At 37.7% G+C, this 21,773-nt stretch overlaps 1 protein-coding gene across 1 annotated transcript; it reads left to right on the top strand.

Moving 5' to 3' along the window:
* The first annotated feature begins 1 nt into the window (after position 1).
* On the top strand, positions 2–17,431 carry abca5 (ATP-binding cassette, sub-family A (ABC1), member 5). Its single transcript, XM_016525628.1, has 37 exons — positions 2–116; positions 411–578; positions 761–858; positions 1,300–1,526; positions 1,627–1,768; positions 2,406–2,594; positions 3,371–3,518; positions 4,009–4,186; positions 4,485–4,543; positions 5,154–5,264; positions 5,397–5,572; positions 6,195–6,314; positions 6,403–6,541; positions 6,625–6,715; positions 6,870–7,009; positions 7,420–7,539; positions 7,719–7,920; positions 8,152–8,318; positions 8,410–8,537; positions 8,741–8,878; positions 8,955–9,068; positions 9,664–9,834; positions 9,962–10,075; positions 10,376–10,513; positions 10,613–10,681; positions 10,768–10,859; positions 11,374–11,497; positions 11,743–11,860; positions 11,947–12,038; positions 12,140–12,315; positions 12,790–12,865; positions 12,959–13,053; positions 13,151–13,270; positions 13,403–13,555; positions 15,343–15,422; positions 15,502–15,557; positions 15,863–17,431. Exons 1-37 carry the CDS (start codon positions 92–94, stop codon positions 16,001–16,003), a joined length of 4,695 nt encoding a protein of 1,564 aa, XP_016381114.1. The 5' UTR covers positions 2–91; the 3' UTR covers positions 16,004–17,431.
* Positions 17,432–21,773: the final 4,342 nt, after the last annotated feature.

The raw sequence follows: 21,773 nt of genomic DNA, 5'->3' as shown, positions 1-21,773 counted from the left end.
CAGTATCAGCACCAAGGAGCTGGAGTATGAACGGGACCTGTCACTCAAAGGTCTCGGCTACACCCCCATCAACAATGTCACCAATCACATCATGGAGGAGGTGGCACGGGAACTGTGTACGTCAGATTTATTGTTGTATTTCTTTTTAAAGTTTAAATTTTACCAAATTTTGCTTTTTATTTTGACAAAATCACACTAGAACATTTCACTGATCTGTAACGTTTATGCGTAATTCAAATTTTTCTGTTTCTAATTAAAAAAGCAAACAACTAAATAGTATTGCATGGTGTATTCTTTTGTTACTGAATGCTTTGCTAATTAATGGTGTGGTAGCGTTGACTCTGATGGTTTTTAAAGTGGACTCGCTGTGTGCGTTTCATTTCATTTGTTTGTGGGTGTTGAATCTTCAGCCATGAATGAGCGATTAGAGATGTTCTCCACTGAGGAAGAATTGGAGAATGCCAGTCTCTATGAACCTGATGGCTTTGTAGGAGTGGTCTTCTTGGATTCAATGACGTACCTTCTGCGATTCCCGTACAACCAACTCCCTCTGCCTAGCGACTTCACCGAATCCATAAGTGAGAATCACTCAGTGCTGAAATCATAAAGCCACAGCAGCTGTGGCACCTGATTTAGCTTCTTCTTTGGTTAATTGGTGACCTCCTTTTTAAAGCAAATGACATTCACTTTGTAACCGTTTGATCTGTATAGAAAGGAACTGGTATGACGGGTGCTTTTTAAAAAAAATTTTTATCCACAGCAAGCTGTTACACAAACTATGTCAACTGCCGTGCCGCCAACTACTGGTATTCTGGATTCATACGGCTGCAGTCTCTCATTGATGCTGCCATTATACAGGTTTGAAATGGCATGGATGAATAATTTATTGGTATTTAAGCATTGTAGCTGTTAAAATGGAGTGCATCTGCCTGCTGAAGTCTGGGATGAACATATATTAACTGTTAAAAGTATAATTTTTTAAAACTTTTTAAAATAAGCCATAACTAGTCTTCACATGATCCTTTAGAAATCATTACTGATATGCTGATTTTCTGCTCAAGAAAGATTTCTTATTATTGATGTTGAAGACAGTTGTGATGCTTAATATTTTTGTGGAAACCATCATGCAGGTTTTTTTTTTTGCAGGATGCTTTAATGAAGAGAGAGTTCAAAAGAACACTTTTATTTGAAATGGAAATCTTTTGTAATATCAGATTTTTACAGTGTTTTTATGGTAATAGGAAGTTGCTGAGTGGTATGATTTTTTGCTTCCATAATTACGTCTTCATTCTTTTGCAGATGAAGACCAAACGTCCCGTGTGGAACGAACTAAAAGTGCGTGCAGTGATGATGGGACATCCGGGTTCGGTGGAGGTCCAGAAGTTCCCTCATGCCCTGATCTCCATATACCTAGTGCTGGCATTTACACCCTTTGTCTCTTTCCTCATTGTCAATGTGGCAGCTGAAAAAGAGCAGCGACTGAAAGACACAATGAGCATGATGGGATTGTATGACTCTGCCTTTTGGTAAGTGTATCCACTTCAGGAATTATGACATTATAATTCATAGCCAATTTAAAACATGTATAAATGGTCAGTCTGTAAACTTTTCTTCTGATTTCTTTAGGCTTTCATGGGGCCTCCTCTATGCTGCACTAGTGACGACCATGTCCATTCTCATGGCTGTTATAGCAACCTGCACACCCCTGTTCTCCAACAGCAACTTCTTTGTCATCTTCCTCCTCATTTTCCTCTATGGAATATCCTCCGTAAGTCCTAGCAACCCTCCAGTCACATCCTGAACAATAGCAACTCAAAGCTTTAGAGTGCGCAAAGCCATTTAAATGGCCGTGCACTCATTTGGCCTCAGGTCTCGATTTCTGCCTACATTGAGTAGTCATATGAGTGACTGGCTAATCTGGGGTCATATTTAATATGTTATTAGTTTTCATTTTCGTTTTCCGAGGCTAAATTGCTTTCTGCTGCGTTGGTTTTCTTTTGCGTCAGTGGGGTATGACTGTACTGGTAAAATATCTGACAGAATGCAAGCTTTTTTTTTTTAAGAAAGCATTAGCCATACAGTTGTCAGCATTAAAGAGTATTTTCTTCAAGAAATGAAACCGCATTTGTGAGTTATTTTCATAATGTGACATTTCTGAATGGAACAGGATATTCAACGTGAACAAAATACTGGACAGGTATTGGTTTTATACATTGGGAATTAATTGTATTGTGAAAAGTGGTGTCTATGTGACCGATAAAGACTTAAAAATGTAAGTGTCTGTTATTGTTTTTTTAACATGAGATGATGAATTGAACAAAATAAGACCAGTGTGTTACATTTTAGTTTGCTGACCTCAAACCTTTTCTCAAAAGTCTTAATTTTCCCGCTTCTTAATCCCACAGATTTTCTTCTCCTTCATGTTGACCCCTTTGTTTAAGAAGCCCAAGTTTGCAAGTACAGTGGGCTCCATGCTGACAGTGGTGTTCGGGTGTCTATCTCTTTTCACTGTGCTGATGAGAGATTTCCCCCAGTCAGCCGTGTGGCTCCTCTGCCTTCTGTCTCCCAGCGCCTTCTCTATCGGCATCGCCCAGGTAACACACTTTTCCACAAACGCACTCCATGGTGTCCATGGTTTAATGACGGTCACCTAGGTTGTGGGACCGTTAGCCAAGAAATGCATTTGAGAATAGTGATGATTTGAATAACAAATCAGTAGTACTTTAGCCTAGAACGTTTTCACACAAAAGTAGTTTATGTACACTTTTTTTGGGGTCTGTTAGATGTTTTTTTTTTTTTTTTTAAGGTAATATTTTTATTTAGCTAGGACGCATTAAAATTATCAAAAGTTACAGTAACAATGTTTATAATATTACAAAAGATTTCTATTTCAAATATATGCTGTTGTTTAGAACTATTTTATTTATCAAATTATTTTGAAAAAAAAAAGCATCACAGTTTACACAAAAAAAATACTAAGCAGCACAATTGATTTCAGCATAGATAATCAGAAATGTTTCTTGGCCACCAAATCAGTTTATTAGAATAATTTCTGAAGAATCGTGAAATTTAAAATGTAATAAAATAGAAAACAAAATAAAAATTTTCACTTACATTTTTACAGAATTTTTGATCAAATTAATAAAGGATTGGTAAGCATGAGACTTCTTACAATAAAATCAATAACATTAAAAACATTTTATAAAAATTGTATACTACCATTCAAAAGTTTGGGGTCAGAATGTAGTTAGTTACAGAGATGGCGACAAAGAGGCAAAACTTACGGACTGCAGCTTTAACAATAAACAAGTCCAAAATCCCAAATATGAAAGAGTGTATATTCTGGCACTGTTTGTGTGTGTATGTGTAGGTGGTGTATCTGGAAGCTCAGGGGGACGGCGCAGTGTTTTCCTCTCTGGGCAATGGTCCTCATGCCCTCTATGTTCCTATGGTCATGCTGTTCTTGGACTGCATTCTCTATCTGCTTTTAGCCATTTACCTGGACCAAGTACTACCAGGTGACAACTAGGGTCAAAGCATTTTGCATAACCAGTTTAGAACCGCAGAACTTCTCTTTGTGTTTTAGTAGAGTTCCAGTTCTTAACTGTGTTTATATGCAGGCATCATATACAGATTTATACCAATGCAAATTCATTTGCTCAGCCTGGAAACAAGACTGTGTTTGTTCACTGTCCATTTAATGTGACTTCAAAAATGATTTTGATGTTTGAAATATACTTTTTTTTTTTTTTTAAAGTAGACCACAAAATGTTTTCTTAAGAGGAAGATTGCACCAGCACACTTTTCTAGCTTAAGACTTCAAAAGTTTGTTATACTTTTAAATGCAACAGTTTGTTCTCTTAAAAAGATTAAAAGCATTTGCAGATGCCATAAAATATCATTATGTGGCTGCTCTAAAGAATACACACACAATCTGTCTTAGTTATTACTTAACTGGGATGGAGGCGTTTGTGACCTTCCCACATAAATGACCATTTCTTCCTTCAGGCGAGTTTGGCCCAAGGCGTTCAGTGCTGTACTTCCTACAGCCATCCTATTGGTCGAAGCGGAGGAAGCGCTATGTGGAGGTGAGCTCTTTGTACGAGGGCGAGGTCAACGGAACCCCAGTGAATGATGAATCGGTGGAGGCGGTTTCTCCTGAGTTTAGAGGCAAAGAGGTTATCAGGTGCAGACTTGAAACTCAAAATGTATATCTATCTATCTATCTATCTATCTATCTGTCTCTGTCTCAATGTTGTTTGGTTTAATATTTTTATTTTGTTTTATTTTATTTTTTGTACCTCCATATTCAGACCAGTGAAGTGATTTAGAGAGTAGTTTGGAAAAGGAAGCAATGTTTTTAGAGCTGATGTAGGTTAAAATCCTTCAAAGCCTGGATAGATTTGGGCTTGAAGAGAGCTGGCATCCAGCCAGAGCAACCCATTTAATATCCATTTCTGTGTTTATTTTTTTACTCCTGTTAGGATCTGCAATATTCGTAAAATGTACAGAGAGAAAGACACCAAAGTGGAGGCTTTGAGAGGTGAGACTTCCCACCTATGTCCAAATTGACACTTCCTTGTTTGTGTGATACACAAATGATGTATGCATCCTCTTGCTCAGCATTTATGGATTTGAGGACTAAATTACTTTTTGTATCCACCTTTTTCTTGTTGTAAAAATGGGTGCGGCCATTTGTAAATTCTATGGGTCTGGCTTCCGGTCTCATCTGCGTCCACTCCGTCCAGCTATTTTTAGCTGAACAAAACAGTTCATTTTGCTGCTTGATATTGAAAGTTGGTGTGTCTTATATTATTTTAATGTATTATCTTAATTATGAACACACTGGTTTGTAGTGCAAACAGTTTTACCGGTTACTGCACGTTGTTATTCTCATCGTTATTTACCTATAGCGGCTAATGAACCGGAAGTCTCACCCATAGGCTTACTTCCACGTTGAAGAAAAAGGTGGATACTGTAGATAAAATGCTTATAGTCAGCACAAAATGGTATTTGCAACACTTTTTACCTCCATAGTACTAAACAGTCCCATAGTGCACATGTTCTTGGTCTTAAAAATGAAGTTTATGACCAGACTTCTGGCTCTGATGTGTAGGTGAATGTTTAGTCTTCTGTCCATTTGTGATCTAAAGGTTTGACTTTTGACATCTATGAGGGTCAGATCACTGCCCTGCTGGGTCACAGTGGAGCAGGAAAATCCACCCTCATGAACATCCTGTGTGGCATCTGCCCCCCTACAGAAGGTGATGCATAAGATGCTAATTTTGAACATTTTTGTGAACACAATTAAGTCTTACTGGATCTCTATACCTTGCCAAAACTGAAGTTGTACTGCTATATACTCACAATTCTATTATTCTGTGTCTTACGCATAGGCACGGCAACCATCTATGGCTCTCCTGTGGCAGAGATAGCAGACGGGGCCGAGATGAAACAGCTGGTTGGTATATGCCCCCAGTTCAACATCATCTTTGATGTGCTCACTGTAGAGGAACACCTGAGGATCTTTGCTGCCATCAAAGGGATCCTGCCCTCTGATATTGATGGCGAGGTAGGAACTCCCAGTGGATCTAGAGACCACATCTGCTGACCGCATGTTGGCTCATTGTGTGGGAAATTCAGAAACCACTTCCCATACAATGCATTGAAAAAGCTGATTTGATATCAGCTCCACACTCCGTATTTAATTACATCCATTATACAATGCAACAGTGATGTTTGTGAAAGGAGTCTCTTATGCTCACCAAGGCTGCATTTATTTGATTAAAAATAAATAATAAAAAAATACAGTTAAATAAAATATTACAGTTTAAAATAGCTGTTTTCTATTTTAATATATTTTAAAATGTAATGGATGCCAAAGCTGAATTTTCACTTCAGTGTGACATGATCTTTCAAAAATCATTCTGGTTTAAAAATCGTGATGCAGATCTTTCCGGATTCTTTGAATATAAAATAAAAACAGCATTTGCTTAAAATTAAAAGTCTTGTGTAAAAATCCTTACAGTCGCTTTTGATCAATTTAATGTGTCCTCGCTGAATAAAAATTTGCTGACCCTAAAATTTTAAATGGTAGTATTTAAAAAAAATATATCTTCAATAAAGCCAGAAACATCCAGTTACTTCATCCTTTTTTGTTAGAATTTGTATTCTAAAATATCTCTCATTTTAAGGTGAGAAAAGTTCTAAGGGATCTGGATTTAGAAAAGATTATGGACGCCCAGGCGAAAAACCTGAGTGGAGGCCAGAAGAGGAAGCTCTCTGTGGGCATAGCGATTCTCGGAGACCCAAAGGTAAATGTCTGATGACTTATACCTTTGACTTCTTGATTCGTTTGTTTATTTATCCCCCTCCCTCGATGTCCTTTTGCTTATGAATCAGATCCTTCTTCTGGATGAGCCTACGGCTGGTATGGACCCAGTGTCTCGGCACCAGGTCTGGTCCTTACTGAAGAGCCGTAGAGCAGGCAGAGTTACTGTATTCAGCACTCATTACATGGACGAGGCAGATATACTTGCAGGTACTTTGATCATTTTTCACTTTTCTTTCATCAGTCATTTACGGCTCAATCTCACACATATCTGTGCGTTTTCTGTCACACAGATCGTAAAGCTGTCATCTCGCAAGGACAGCTGAAATGTGTTGGTTCCTCTTTGTACTTGAAGACCAAGTGTGGGGTTGGCTACCATCTTAGGTTAGTCTTAAGAAAAGTGCAAAACAATTTTATATTTATGACATTTTATGTGTATGTATGTATGCATGTATGCATGTGTGTGTATATATATATTTTTCTTCCTGTCACCCATTGCTGCTGCTACATTAACACTGTCATTCTAAACCTCTTCTAGAATGTCTGTAACTGAAGGCTGTGAAGTGGAGAACATCACATCGCTGGTCAAGCAGCATGTTCCCAAGGCTCAGTTGTCAAGGCAGCAAGAGGCTGAGCTTACATTCACATTGCCTTTCGAGAGCATGGACACTTTCCCAGGTCTCGCTTCTATTTGCCCTCATGTCACCATCTGCTATGTGCCACACTGCCATATGCCCTGCGGAGTAACAGATTGCTTCATGCTTTCACCAGGACTGTGGTGGTGTTTTATTGGGGCCGTTTTATTTATTTATTTTTTTTATGTAGATTTATTGTTGGTAGCCGTTTTATATGAAGTCTTTGATATTGGTTGTGTTGTGTGGAAAGTGATTTATTCACTTTCATATCATTCCAAACCTGCATGACTTACATATAGGTTTGGATTGACATGAGGGTTAGTAAATGATGAGGAGTGTAAAGAAGTGCTTTTGGTGTGTGTGGTTAGTTTTCTTGTTTCTTGCAATCCAAAAATATTACCAATTTCTATGGTTACCAAACTCTTCTCGCCTCTCACTCACGTTGCACTCCAGGGCTGTTTGCGGAGCTGGACTGTCGACCTGACCTGGGTATCATTAACTACGGTGTCTCCATGACAACATTAGAGGACGTCTTCTTGCGTCTGGAGGCAGAGGCAGAAGTGGATCAGGCTGGTAAGATAACCACCTATCTAAACTGGTTCAAAGCATCTCTGTTCAAAATGACAGACTTCAACACTTTGAGATCTTTTGACATGAACTACATGAAACTGATCAGTATTACAATGAACCACGATAGTGAAGTGATCAAGAGGTATAACGCCTACTCTATTTGTGTGTTCCTTCATTGGTAGATTACAGTGTGTTTAACCAAGAAAAGGTGGATGATGAGGGAGACGCGTCCTCTATGGATGACACAGACCAGCGGCTGCTGACGTTTTCAGACAGCAGGCAGGATGCAGTAACCGGTCGAGCCCTTTGGAGGCAGCAGTTTAGCACCGTGGCCTGGCTGCACATGCTCAACCTGCAGAGAGAGAGAAAACCTATCATATACAAGTGAGAAAATGCTAGCAAGTACTACTTGATCATGTTTGCCTTTCATAAAAAAAACATAAATAAATAAATCTTACAGACCCAAAATTATATTTGTACTGAACCAGACCCAGGCCATACTCAAACCCATCGAGGTGATGGATGCATGAACCATATAATTATCTTAATTATACATATGATTCATGTGTTATACAAAGCTATAAGTCATACTTTTGTCTCCTTTCTTTTACCCAGTTTGACACTGTTCCTGGTGTTCTTATCTGCAATGCTAATTCTGTCCGTGGCCACGGGAAACATTCAGATTCATTCTCCTGAAAGACTGTTTTCACCTATATACCTGCTGCACCGCAACGAGGCTCCTCGCAAATACACCACCAGCCTGCTTGTGCAAAATTCCACCGGTCTGTGACAATACTTGTGTGTATTATATTGACAATTGTTGTCGATTCACATTAACCGATTTGGTTAATTGACATCTGTTTGCTGTGGTAGATTCTGACCTGTCAGGGTTCATCCACAATCTGGAGTCTCAGGATATTAAAGTGGAAATGATGAAAAAACTGGACTACATGTCTGCTGCACCTGTCAGCGCTGCCATCAACGTGACAGGATCCAGTAAGGTGAGAAAGAGAATTGCATGTTTTCATACCAGTACAATTGCTACGCTTTTACACTCCACAGTTTGAATTTTAGGAATTAATTTCTCAAAAACAATCATTTCAGAACAATCCACTGTTATGTTGAAAATTAATTCAAACACTTGCTGTTCTTCAAAATATTTATTTAACCCCTCCTGTCCTTTCTTGTTGTTTCTCAATACCAGGATTTTACCTACATTTTAGCGTTTAACAGTACCACTGTGCACTCTTTGCCTATGTCTGTCAGTGTGCTCAGTAACGCCCTCCTGAGGGGCTTTAACAGCACTGGACACATTAGAACATGGACTAAACCCTTCGACTATGTAAGTGTAATGCATTAGTACACTGCTATTGTTGTTTCTTGTGAGTGTCTACAGCTATATTCTGTCTGCATTTTAGCAAATCCCAGATAAGACGTCCTATGCACTTGTTTACATTGAGGCTGTGATTCTTGGGATGCTGGCCGCTGGGATGCCAGCCTATTTTGCAATGGACCACACAAGAGACAAAGAGGTATATATGTGGATTGTAACTTCATATAATGATAAATTAAATTTTAACTTTTTTTTTTATTTTAAATTTGTATTAACCTATTTTTATTTTAACTTATTTTAACTTCATTATTTTTATTTGACAAGTATGCATTAAATTGATGTTTTACGTTGCAAAACATTGCATTTACATGAAAAAAAAGATGTTTTACATTGCAAAACATTCTATTTTAAATAAATGCTTTTGAACTTTTCTGATAAAAGCAAATCAGCATATTAGAATGATTTCTGAAGGATCATGTGAAACTGTAGACTGGAGTAATGATGCTGAAAGTTCAGCTTTGCATCACAGGAATAAATGGCTTTCTATTTTAATAATTTTTTTAAATAAGTTATTTGTAATAATATTTCACACTACTTTATTTTTGATCAAATAAATGTAGCCTTGATAGAGACTTTTCAAAAACATTAAAACATCTTACTGACCCTTATCCGTAGGGGTCACCTTAAATTGATTTGATCAGAATGTCTCTACAATAATATTTCAGTGTTGCTTTAAGAATGTTTGTACATTGAATGCAACCTCTCTATCTTCGCTGTTTTTTTTTTTTTATCAGTTGAAGTGTCGCTCGACCCTGAGGATCTCTGGTCTTGTTCCTTCAGCGTACTGGTGCGGTCAGGCAGCTATTGATGTCCCTTTCTATTATCTTATCTTAATCTGTATGACCAGCACCCTGTTTGCCTTCCATTCTACAAACCTGCTAACCTCCCATAACATCATGTCTGTGGTAAGAAAACGCTTCACCTAGCTTCACTAGACTTTTTTAAAAATATAAGTTATTTGAGCTTAAAGAGCAGAGCAGATGTTAGCATTAGCATATGACAAGTCAGCTACTATCTTTACTCCATTTTCAGGCTCTGTGTCTGATTGGCTTCGCTCCAGCCATGGTTCTCTTCACATACTGTGTATCCTTCATGTTCGTCAGAGTCCAGAGCAATAGGGACTTCTTCTCAGTGGTCTCCATGTTGGTGAGTCTTCAAGAAACTTTCCCACAACTTTCAAATAATCTTAATAATAAAAATAAAACCTGTTCCTGTGGAAAAACCTGGAAATATCAGGTCATTTTAAACCAGAACGTTCATGGAAAATAATTAACTCAAAAAAATGGAAATAAATCATGAAAAGGTCTATAATGAAATAATATTTTTCATATTATGAGTTATTTTATATTTGATTTATATTTTAAGGATCAAATTATCTTTCAAATACAAATGTGTCTGTAGGAAGGAATTAAAGCTATTTTTTTCTTTTGTATTTTTCTTCCATAGTTGTGCGTGGTTTCTGCATCCATAGTCCAGCTGGCTCTTGTGAATGAGAATTCTGGTGTGGCTCGTCTCCTACACAATGCACTGTGTTTCTTCAGTCCACTCTACCCTCTTATGGGCTGCCTTAACTGCATTACCATGGTAATACTTTACTTACAGGACTCCATCTATGCACTGTCTGAGGACATGAATGAAACGTCCCTATTGTTATTGAACCTAATAAAGTCTTTTTCATTCTAGGCCACCTTCCTTCAGTCTCCTCATGATGATGATTTCCTGTGGAAGAATCTCTTCATCTCTGTTGTGTCTGTAAGTTGCTGTAAATATCATTTTATTGTCTGAAAGTGTGTTATAATGTCTTCTTTTACACTGAATCTTTGTTGTGGCGTCCGTAGCCGTATACCCAGTGTATTCTGCTGCTCTTCACCCTGAGATGGCTTGAGATTAGATATGGAGGGAAGACCATGAAAAATGACCAGCTCTGCAGGTATGTCTTCATAAAACTAAATGCCCAACTAAATTTTTACATAAAGCCTACGATCAGGAATAAAATGACTTGTATAAAGAATGGAAGTGAATCGGGTAGAACAGGCAAAAAAAATTATTTATTACCTTTTATGCAGAATATTTATTGACACATTTATACAATGAGGTATATTAAATCATTTTACTAATTCGTTTTATAATTACTACTGATTAAAAAAAAAAAGTACCTTTCAATGTTCTGGGCCAGCAGGGTTTTTTTTTTTTTTTTTTTTGAAAGATCTGTTTCTTTATTAGCAAATTAGCAAGTAAATTAGCAGAAAAGGTAGCAAATTAATTAAATAAGAGTTAAATAAGAGATTTATGTGGCTTATCACATACTTAAGTTGGATTAAGAACATGAGCTCCAGCCAGTTTTACCTAATATAAGCTTTCTGTTCTAAGGTCTGTTAGATTTTCATGCAACCCTACCCAGGTCACTAAGAAAGAGCTTGATTTCTGATCTCTTTGTTCTCAAGGATTTCCTCCCAAGCGAAGAGCAAAGCTCAGCGAAACCCAGAGGAGAACGTGAGTGAGGATGAGGATGTTCAGGTGGAGAAAGCTCGAGTGAAGGAGGCGTTGACTTGTCAGTGCTGTGAGGAGGTACAGCCCCACTTTTCTGTAGTCTTAAGAGTCTCAAATCACTATTGTCCAATAACTTATTAAAAATTGAAAAATAAAAACTTCTACAGAAACCGGTGGTAAAAGCTCGAGTGAAGGAGGCATTGACTTGTCAGTGCTGTGAGGAGGTATAGCCCCACTTTTCTGTAAATCGTAGAGTCTTAAGAGTTTCAAATCACGTTCTTGTCCAATAACCTTTTTAATATGGAAAAATAAAACTTTTACAGAAACCAGTGGTAGTGGTGAGTAACCTCAAGAAACAGTACAAAGGCAAGAGGGAGGGCTTTTCACTCAGCAAGAGAAGGAAAGTGGCCACTAAGAATGTCTCCTTTTGCGTTCGCAAAGGTAGAGTCTGCCTCTGATTTGATGTACTGTAAGTAATGATTTTAAAGAGAGCAAGCAGATGTTAATGAACAATGGCCTGTTCTCAGGTGAGGTTTTGGGTCTGCTGGGACCAAATGGAGCAGGAAAGAGCACTATCATGCACATGCTGTCTGGAGACACTGAACCCACTGCTGGACAGGTTTGTGCTCAATCTCCCCCAATGTTCTTGCTGGTTATGAGTTCTGTTGATAATGAGGTGTGTTTAGTGTGTTATGACTAAAGTTTGATATTTATTTTTAGATTCTAATGGGAGATTATGGAACAGATTTCCAACCAGTGGAAAACCCCTTGGAACATGTAGGGTACTGTCCTCAGGTGAACCCTCTGTGGCCTAGAATCACTCTACAGGAGCACCTGGAGATCTATGCTGCTATAAAGGGGCTATGTCAGCGTGATATCCCAAATATCATTAAGCGGTAAAATATCTTTTAAAAAAAAAACTTTTACATTTACACTGCTATTCAAAGGTTTGGGGTCAGAAAGATTTTTTTTTCTCTCTCTCACCAAGGCTCCATTTGTTTGAGGAAAAATATCACAGCTATTATTATTATTATTATTATTTATTATTTTATTACATTTTTTCTTTACAGTGAATCATATTAAAGGCATTGTTATCGACTGTCTAGTGTAACATTGCAAGTGACATAGTAAACTAACTTTTTCTGCAAATATTTAATGGGGGGAAAAATATATTGTCGTGGGAACAGAAATTTTGATCATGCAAAATTTGCTTTCATAGCTAATTAAGAGTGATTTATGGCCAGTAAATGTTGTCAGTTAACCAGCCTTTGGCAAATCTTTTTGGTTTCTGTTATCAATGTGACTATTTATCCACCACATTATACAGTGTGACCACCACAGTTCAAGGCTTAAATATTGTGTCTTCACAGTGTTGTGAATGCTCTAGAGCTGAAGGATCATCTTTACAAACAGGCAAAAAACTTGTCTGCAGGGCTGAAGAGGAAGGCAAGTAAAAAAAAAAAATCAATTCAATATCATTATGAAAAACCAGACTTTGTATTTTAGGCTTATTTTTTTTAAAAATCTTTTTCATACTAGCTGTGCTTTGCACTAAGCATGCTGGGAAATCCTCAGATAGTTCTGTTGGATGAACCATCTACAGGAATGGATCCCAAATCAAAACAACGCATGTGGTAAAATTTACTACACTGATGTTACTTGATATAATCAAAGCATGTACATATAAAACAGGTCTGCAAAAGTGAACATTTCTGTTGTTCACTCCAATAGGAGGGCGATCCGTGCTGCCTTTAAGAACAAACAGCGAGGAGCCCTATTGACCACCCACTACATGGAAGAGGCCGAGGCTGTGTGTGACCGTGTGGCTATCATGGTTTCTGGCCAGCTGAGGTGGGACTTTGAGATGGATAAAAGCCTCAGTTAAAAATGGCATGGATTAACATGAACATAAAGAGAATTTCTGAGCAAGCAAGTAAAGCAGAACAGAAAGCAAGTAACATTTTCTTATGTTGCCCCCTGCAGGTGTATTGGCTCTATTCAGCACCTGAAGGGGAAGTTTGGGAGAGGCTACAGCCTAGAGATTAACCTCAGGGAGGAGCTCACAGGTCTCCAGCAGGTAGCGCTGTTGCACAAAGAGATACTGAAGATATTTCCGCACGCTGCTCGTCAGGACAGGTAAGATGTTAGGGCTGTGCGATGAATCGCAATCGCGATTTGAGACTTTGCGGTTTGCTAATCACAAAGCCTGTGGACGCTATATTACTCTGTTCCAGACTGGGTTGCCAGGTTTTCACAAGAAAGCCTGCCCAATCGCTACTCAAAACTAGCCCAATCGTGTTTTGAGGGGGTCCCTAGTTAAAAATCGCATTCCGGGGGGTAAAATACATGTTTTTTGGCAGGGTCCCCCTGCTAAAATTCGCATTCAAGGGGATGAATATCATGTTATTGGAGTCGCTTCAACCCTCGAACATGAAAAACAACCCGTGGCAACAGTGTTAAAGTAGCCCAATTCGGACTTGGCAACACTGGTTCTAGAGCATATGCATGACTGCCATCATTGAGTGGTAGCCTTACTAACCAAAAGAGTGAGCGCTCCTCCGTTCTCCCCAATCAGCACTGCTCTAGCCAACTGCGTAAACGCCCACCATTAAAAGCAAACAAACAAACAAAGCAGGAGAGAGAGAGAGAGTGTGTGATTATGGCGTCTACAGGGTCAGATCGATAGTTAGGCAAATTAATACTAAAGAAAAACTAATGTAATATGAGATTACTTCAACTTCGAAATGACAGACACCAAACAAAAAAGGTAACGTTAATTTGCAAGAGCTGTGTCACAACACATATCAAGAGCTCCCTTATCGGTTCTGCTTTCAGTACTGGAGAATAAAAGCTACATTCTTAGATGTTTTTATTAGTACATGAACGTTATCTTGCACATTTTATCTCCCCAACAGATTCTAATTTGAAAGAGGTTGATAATGCATGTTCGCTTTTCCCAATTCAGAAGACCGCACACACAGCCTGTGTCTCTGAATGCTTCTCATACTTGCTCCTCTCTGCCACGTCTCACGGAGGAGCCGTTTACACTTGCCGCACACACGCAGCCTGTCTCATAATGCTCGTTTATTCTCGCAGTCTCCACGAGCGCATCTGGCAATATGGACGAGGCTTGACGCACGCGCGCAACCTGTGTCAACTCGCGCCTGGCTCCGCGTTTAAAACGATTGTAAATTTAGTCCAACTGCTTTGCTAATTTCACTGGGATGAAATGAAACATTCAGCACATTTTCCACTTGTTCTTAAAATCAAAACAAACAATAGAACCCCTCCCAAAACACAATAGAAAATTTAATGGATTTAAGGGTTATAATGGGAATTATATTGGCTTTAATGAAAACTATAATGGTGTCTACTGGTATTTGATGGATCCTATTGATGGGATGTAATCTGGCAGATGCGAAACAATAGAACGACAGTAATTCCTGTTGGAATAATGCCCAAAACTACAAAAAGGAATTTTTTAATTGTTTTAATGGAAACCATAAGAATTTTGAAACAATAGAACGACAGTAATTTTGGAATAATGCCCAAAACACACTACAAAAAGGAATTTTTTAATTGTTTTAATGGAAACCATAAGAATTTCTGTAATGGTTTCTATTGTTTTTTTCAGCAGGGTAATGATACCCATACTGTGCTGCACACTATTGACAATGTAAAGCTGAAGCTTGACTTTGCAAAATTAAAATCGCAATCGCAATATCTGTCAAAAAAATCGCAATTAGATATTTTCCCCAAATTGCACAGCCCTATAAGACGTGTCTGTATTGGTTTAGAAAAAAAAGATGTCAGATTAAATCACGATTGAAGCACTAAACCGCAAATGTCTGACACAAAACTAGAATGTAAAACCTCTGGGAGTTAGAAAGGTTATTTTTTGTGTGTGTCTTGGATCGTTGCAGTTTTGCCACTCTGATGGTGTATAAAATCCCAATGGAGGATGTGAAGTCACTAGCCAAGTCCTTTGCCCAGTTAGAAAGTGGTAAGAAATGGACACCTAACAACTACACAGTTTTTATGAAGAATACAAATTTTTGACCATTCTCCTAATTTCTTCACAGCTAAACAGAACTTTAACTTTGAAGAGTACAACTTCTCCCAGTCAACGTTTGAACAAGTATGTCACAATGTGTTTAAAAAAATACTGCAAAAATATAATATAATATATAATAATTATAATATTATATTAATATAAAATGTAGTGACGTTTAGACTTAAAAATTGCCAGTGGATTAATGCAAAGTAGACTTTACATTTTCTGTAAATAAGTTTTAATATTTTGTGCAATTTTTCTTCTCAAATGAATTTATCTTGTTTAGCCTTAGAAAACAAAGCAAATAAACTGATGTTAATTAGGATTTTTGCAGTACTTGTCTGTCATAGCTAAGTCAATTTAATTGAAAGCGTATACCTGTTCTGCAGGTTTTCATGGAGTTCGCTAAAGAGCAAGAGAATGAAGAAGAGGAGGTCGGATCGCTTAGCACGACATTTCAATGGCAGAGACTGAGACAGGACGTCCCTGTATCCATCAATCACGCTGACAGCATAGTACACCAGCTATGAGCCAAACCCTGTTCAGCCTTCCCTGAAGCGTTGTGCCCTTATTTTTTCTCTGTCTCTTTCTCTATCGCTCTGCATGTGCCGTCCTTTGCCTTAAAGAGCCTTAAACTGATGGGACTCGCAGGACAATAGACTGTGGAGACTCCAGCGGCCACTAGCACACATACAAGACACGTGTGTATGTGTGTGTGTGTGGGCTGTGAAAGTCGCTTTGGCTCTGATATTGGCACTTGCTCAGATGGGAACTGACACATGACTTTAGTGTCAGCTGTAAACGCCGAGCTAGACTTGGCAGTTCTTTGTTTTGTTGTTGTCATTTGTTTTTATGAAGAGATTTTATTTTTTAAATTCTCACTCTCTGTAAATTCTTATATCTTCCGTTCACCTGATGTATATCAAACACACCGTTCCGTTGTTTCCATATACACCAAGTCAGTCACTGGGAAATGAATTGCATGGAGCGGGTTCCACATTATCGAAACGTTACCAAAGTCTCAGTCACTTTGACACCAAAACAGTGCTTTTAGGTGTCTGTAACATGGGATATAAACTTGCGTCTCTGTGTGTATGGCTGTATTACGTTATTATCTATGTGTACTGTTGTAAGGTAAGCTTCCAGACAGGAGAATCTCATTACGGCTGTGTGCAAACTTTCAGGCAGCATTAACACTGAGATTTACCAGCATGTATAGGGCTGCTCTCTTTCTTGTAACCCTTTTTTGGGCGGAGCGGCCCTGCCGGTGCATGAAGCCTCTTCTGTCTCTGCTGCACCCTGGAGATACACAAGACTCCTTTCTCAAACACCAGCACGTGTTTCAGGCTTTCACACAGAGCTCTCCAAATAAAAACAGGGCTAAGCACTCACAGTGAGTAAGAAAGTGGGTTAATCGAGACAATGAAGAACTTCTCCCTGTCATACCTTTTCCGTCCCGTCATCAGGTGGCCTTCCTTTAAGGAGCAGTTTTAACATTTAAAATTAGTAGCTTAAGAATGTAGTTCTCACAATCCGCACCGAACCATGTAGCACTCCAGATTAGTTGCATACTGCTGAGTGAGGTCTTTTTATTTATTTATTTTTTTGTTAACAGAAGTAACAATACTGTAGGAACCGTGAGCCTTGAATTTGACGTTGACGTGAGTGACGTTTTATAGTAAAGCATTTGATGTGGGTTTAAAATATCCAGTGCAAGTCTTCAAATTTGGGAGATTTTGAGCACCAGAATTAGACTCGTTTTAAGTTGGTTGGTTCTCGTTCAAGAGGGTCCGTCTTTTTGTACCTTTTGGGATATTTTTATTTAAATTTTTTTACCAAAAATACGTACAATCCTAAAATTGATTTCTTTGTGTGGCACATTGGAGAATATCTTTCAAGAGCCAACAGTTTACAAAAAAAAAAACAATACTAATGGCACAGTATTACATATTTGTTTTTTATTAATGCATTAATGGGTAATACTTTAAAATAAGATCCTGTACATTAGTTAATACAATGGCTAATAACAATTAAAGACCGTTTTGCAGCATTTTATTAATTCCACTTTATTGATCCCCATGTTGATTTTTCTTAACATTTTTCATTTGTTACTTTTAAAAGCATTTTGGTTTAATTGATTTATTGTTTTATGACCAAACATGCATTAATGTTAACTAGTTAAACATTATTGTAAAGTATTACCAATTAAAGTTATTCTTCATTAGCGCGAGTGAGCTGCCCTTCTCATTTCTCTTCATGTAACCTGAAGCACTGAAGCTAATACACCAATGTATTCTACTCTCAACAGGAAGTGTTTAATTTCAGAACTCTACAAATATGCGTTTTCACTTGGTGCATCTTTCTGGTGACTTTCTGATTTCCTTTGTCCAGTAGATGTTCCTTTATCCAGCTCCGAGTGATGATGCTGAACTGTGTGTTGGTATGAGGAACTCTGCCCCAAGTGCTGGTTCTCTTGTTGGTAGAACTTCTAAAAGATGTTTGCTAGGTGCTTCATCGTTACTCTTGAGCAAATCTGTTGTAGATAAGTTTTTATTTTTCTGAGTATACCCAGTTGAAAATTGTTAATTTATTTTGGACATTTAAACCTAGCTGAATGTGAAAGGTTGTTTATAGTGTTGTTTGGAACAGTCCTCCAAAAATTGTAATCCATGCCAAGTTGGCATGTTATGTGGATTATATGTATTTTATTTTTATTTTTTTGGCTTCATCTTCCCAACAAAGTTTGATTTACAGCTAATCAAAGTCTTGGTGTCTTGTATTGTCTGTTTTTAGAGGCACACAATTCAACCTCTGTAGCATCTGAAGTACTGCAAAGATTTTAAATGAACAAAAAGATGACGTAATTATGGCTGACGTGCAGAGCAGACACGGTGAACTTTGCGTGGGATATAATTGTAATTTTTGCACATATATAGCTTGTCATGTCGGTAATGTATAACATTTTCTGTAACGTTTAACACTGACCAGTTTAGTCTTCGCTGAACTGGGTTGGAATGGGATTATTATATTGAACACTATCTAACATCTATTTAACCAAGACCTTTATTTCCTCCAGAGTGCAATATATGAATACTTGTGTGTGTGTGTGTGTGTGAGTATTTATTGCATTATGTAGATGGTGTCATTGCGAACTGCAATATTAATGTTGTCTCTCTTGTGAACTCGGATGTGTCTTGCAGTACAATGTAGCCACAAATATATAATCTTTTAGAACGCTTTGCACTCTCTTCCCCTAGTGCCCATTCCCTGCCCTTTGTATTCAAAAATTCAGTTTGAAAATAAATTGTATTCAGGATGCTGTTAATCTTTGGACGAAGTGTGTGAATAAGTTGCACATTTCATGTGTACTTCAAACGAAGATGAACTGCATTGGTTTTACTGATTTGTACGAAATATAAACTCAATTTGTATTTGAGATTAGCTGTTCCTAATACAGAGTTTAGTCTTTAAAGTGGCATGAAACCCACTTGTTCAGCACAGAATATTGTGTAGCTGTAATTTAATACCTGTATTATAGATTAATTTGTATGACCGCTATGAGTTGAGCCATTTGTGTTTTGTAACAGTAGACTTAATTTTAAGCAAAACTTACTTTTTTCCCCCTCAAATTCTGTCTAATATGACCAGTTTCCAAAATTATAAAGTGAAGAATCTGCTTAAGGGCAGCATTAGAGGTAAATGACAAGCATACCATAGGTTCACTCACACGCCTCAGAAAAGAAAGAAAATGAAAAAAAACTGGTAAGGTAAGGAATTTTTGTTTCCAGTCATCCTGCTCCATTAATTAATAATGTTTTTGAGATGAGGCAATGATAAGATTATTCTTGCCTCAAAACTTGTTTTACACAAAAGTTTTCATAAACCCACATGGCTGGATTTTCTTTGTTTTTGAAAGAAGTCTCCACCAAAGCTGCATTTATTTGATCAAAGATATAGTAAAAACTAATGTGAAATCTTTTTAAAATTTAAAATAACCGTTTTCTATCTTGATACTTTTTCAAATGTAATTTTATTCCTGTGATGCAAAGTTGAATTTTTAGGATCATTACTCCAGTCTTCAGTGTCACATGATCCTTCAGAAATCATTCTAGTATGCTGATTTGATAAAGAAACATTTCTAATGTCAATGTTGAAAATAGTTGTGCTATAATATTTTTGTGGAAACGTGATACAAAATTCAAAAGAACAGCAATTATTTGAAATAGAAATCTGTGTTTGTTAATTGCTATTTATGCGTGTGTTTACAGTCACTTTAGTTATATATAATGCATTCTTGAGTGTCATTTTTTTAAAATAAAAATCTTACTGATCTCAAACTTTTGAACGTTGGTGTATTTTCTACAGCATTTAAAATCTTTAAAATGCTTATTCTTTTGATTGTTTGCAGTAATGTTAACCGATACAGCTTGCTTTTAAAATGTATTTGTAATTGTTGAAATTAATATGTACTAAGATTAATAAATGCTGTAGAAGTAATGTTCAGGTTTATCAATGTTAGTAAACTTTGAAGTGTTACCAATTTCTATAACAGACTCCTGCAAAGATCAGAAGTACTCTAACGATAAATGTTGTGGGAAGAAAGATGCCACTTTTTCAGTACTACAGTTTTTTTGCTTTGCCGTCCTTTGATTTCCATTCTTTAGAGTTCTCACTGTGGTCCTTTTTCTTGCTCAGATTTCATGAAACCTGTGAAAGCGTCTTGCTGTGTCACTGTCAGATGGGTGATGCTGGAGTTTCCTGATGACATCTTACACCTCTGCTGCCCCACTTGCACAGCAACAGTCTGGAATGGCAAAAAAAAAATCTCAAATTTCATCACGTACTGTAAGTCATGTGGTATTCATTCTGTACATGCTGATAATGTAGCTCTCGGTTCACTGCGCTGTTTGACAGGTTCTGTGAAACGGGTCCTATTGTTGTGGTGTTTGTTTAGTTTGAAAACCTGCCAATGACTTGTGATGTTCTGCATCCAAAATGCAACCAACCGTGATGTTTGCACTTTAATGTTTGCATTCTGCATAGTGGTTGGTTTTGTTGGATGTTGATCATTCTTGCTTCGCGTTGCTTGCTCGCATTCATTATGACAATGACAGAGCTGCTTGCATTCATTATGACAATGACAGAGCTGCTCTCATTTGCCCTTTCATTTACACAAAACCAAAAACAAAACGACCTAAATACTTAACATTTGTCTTTTGCTGCATTGCAACACTAGTTTTTTCTGATGTGTATACCCTCAAACCCAAACACTTTGCATGACAGAAATAAAATGCCCCAAAATTCAGTAGGCACAACAGTCCTCTAATGTTAAAATGTTACTGGTTTAAATTGAAATGTTTTATTGACAAACGTGTTGCCATCCACTGGTTATTCAGTATTTCAACAGCATTGTGCATATGAACAGTCCTGCTGGTCAAGGCACATCTCAGGATCAAAATGATTCCCTATGTATCAGGATGCTGTATTCTCCAACCTAGTGTGAATATAGAGCTGAATTAGTGGATTTTGTGGAAGTTTGTGTTAATGGAGTTGACAGCTGTCCTCATTAGGACCTAATTCTTAGAAAGTAAAATGATTTCTACTCCATTTAAGTTGTTTATACGTGCTTAATTATGCAAGTTGATATTCTGGTCATTGTTTTTTTTCCAAGCAAATTTTACCCATTCGAAACCACATCGAACGGAATAACTACTATTAATTTTGTATTTAATCATTAAGTGATATACAATTGTTAACTAGGGCTGGAAGTGAAAAATCCTGTATACTCCGGTGTGGATAATTATTAAAGGGGTCATATGATGCGATTTCAAGTTTTCCTTTCTATTTAGAGTGTTACAAGCTGTTCGTGAATAGATAAGATCCCTAAAGTTGCAAAGACTAAAGTCTCAAACCCAAAGAGATATTCTTTATAAAAGTTAAGACTCGTCCACACCCTCCTAAAACACGCCTCGTTTAAACACGTCCCCCACATGTCTACCTCACTATGTGGGAAGATTTGCATAACACCGCCCAAATGTATACGCAAAGAAGGCAGGCGTACCTTTGATTCTCGCTGTAGTATTGTTGCCGCCCCCGCCATGTTGTGGAGATGCTGTGTGTTTCGTTGTGAAAGTGATGCAACAAATGCCTCGTTTGTAATGGGTTTTATTGGTTTTGCCTCGTCGCGCCGGGACATGGCATCACAATATGGTAAGGGGCGTAACCTTTCTGTGACACGCTTGAGGAATTCGGCTAATCACAACGCACTAGATAGCTGGCCAATCAGAGCACACCTCGCTT

Source organism: Sinocyclocheilus rhinocerous, unplaced genomic scaffold (genome assembly GCF_001515625.1).
Source record: "Sinocyclocheilus rhinocerous isolate Xijiao unplaced genomic scaffold, SAMN03320098_v1.1 scaffold2, whole genome shotgun sequence".
Taxonomy (NCBI): Eukaryota; Metazoa; Chordata; class Actinopteri; order Cypriniformes; family Cyprinidae; genus Sinocyclocheilus; species Sinocyclocheilus rhinocerous.
Note: the sequence above shows the minus strand (reverse complement) of the source record. Positions and strands in the feature narration are given on the sequence as shown.

Bases quoted from the DNA above. Each gene is read 5' to 3' on its own strand.
- abca5 (XM_016525628.1), top strand. From the start codon at position 92: ATGGAGGAGGTGGCACGGGAACTGT. The intron at 2,595-3,370 runs GTAACACACTTT...GTGTATGTGTAG, and splicing joins TCTCTATCGGCATCGCCCAG to GTGGTGTATCTGGAAGCTCA. The intron at 15,558-15,862 runs GTATGTCACAAT...CCTGTTCTGCAG, and splicing joins CCCAGTCAACGTTTGAACAA to GTTTTCATGGAGTTCGCTAA.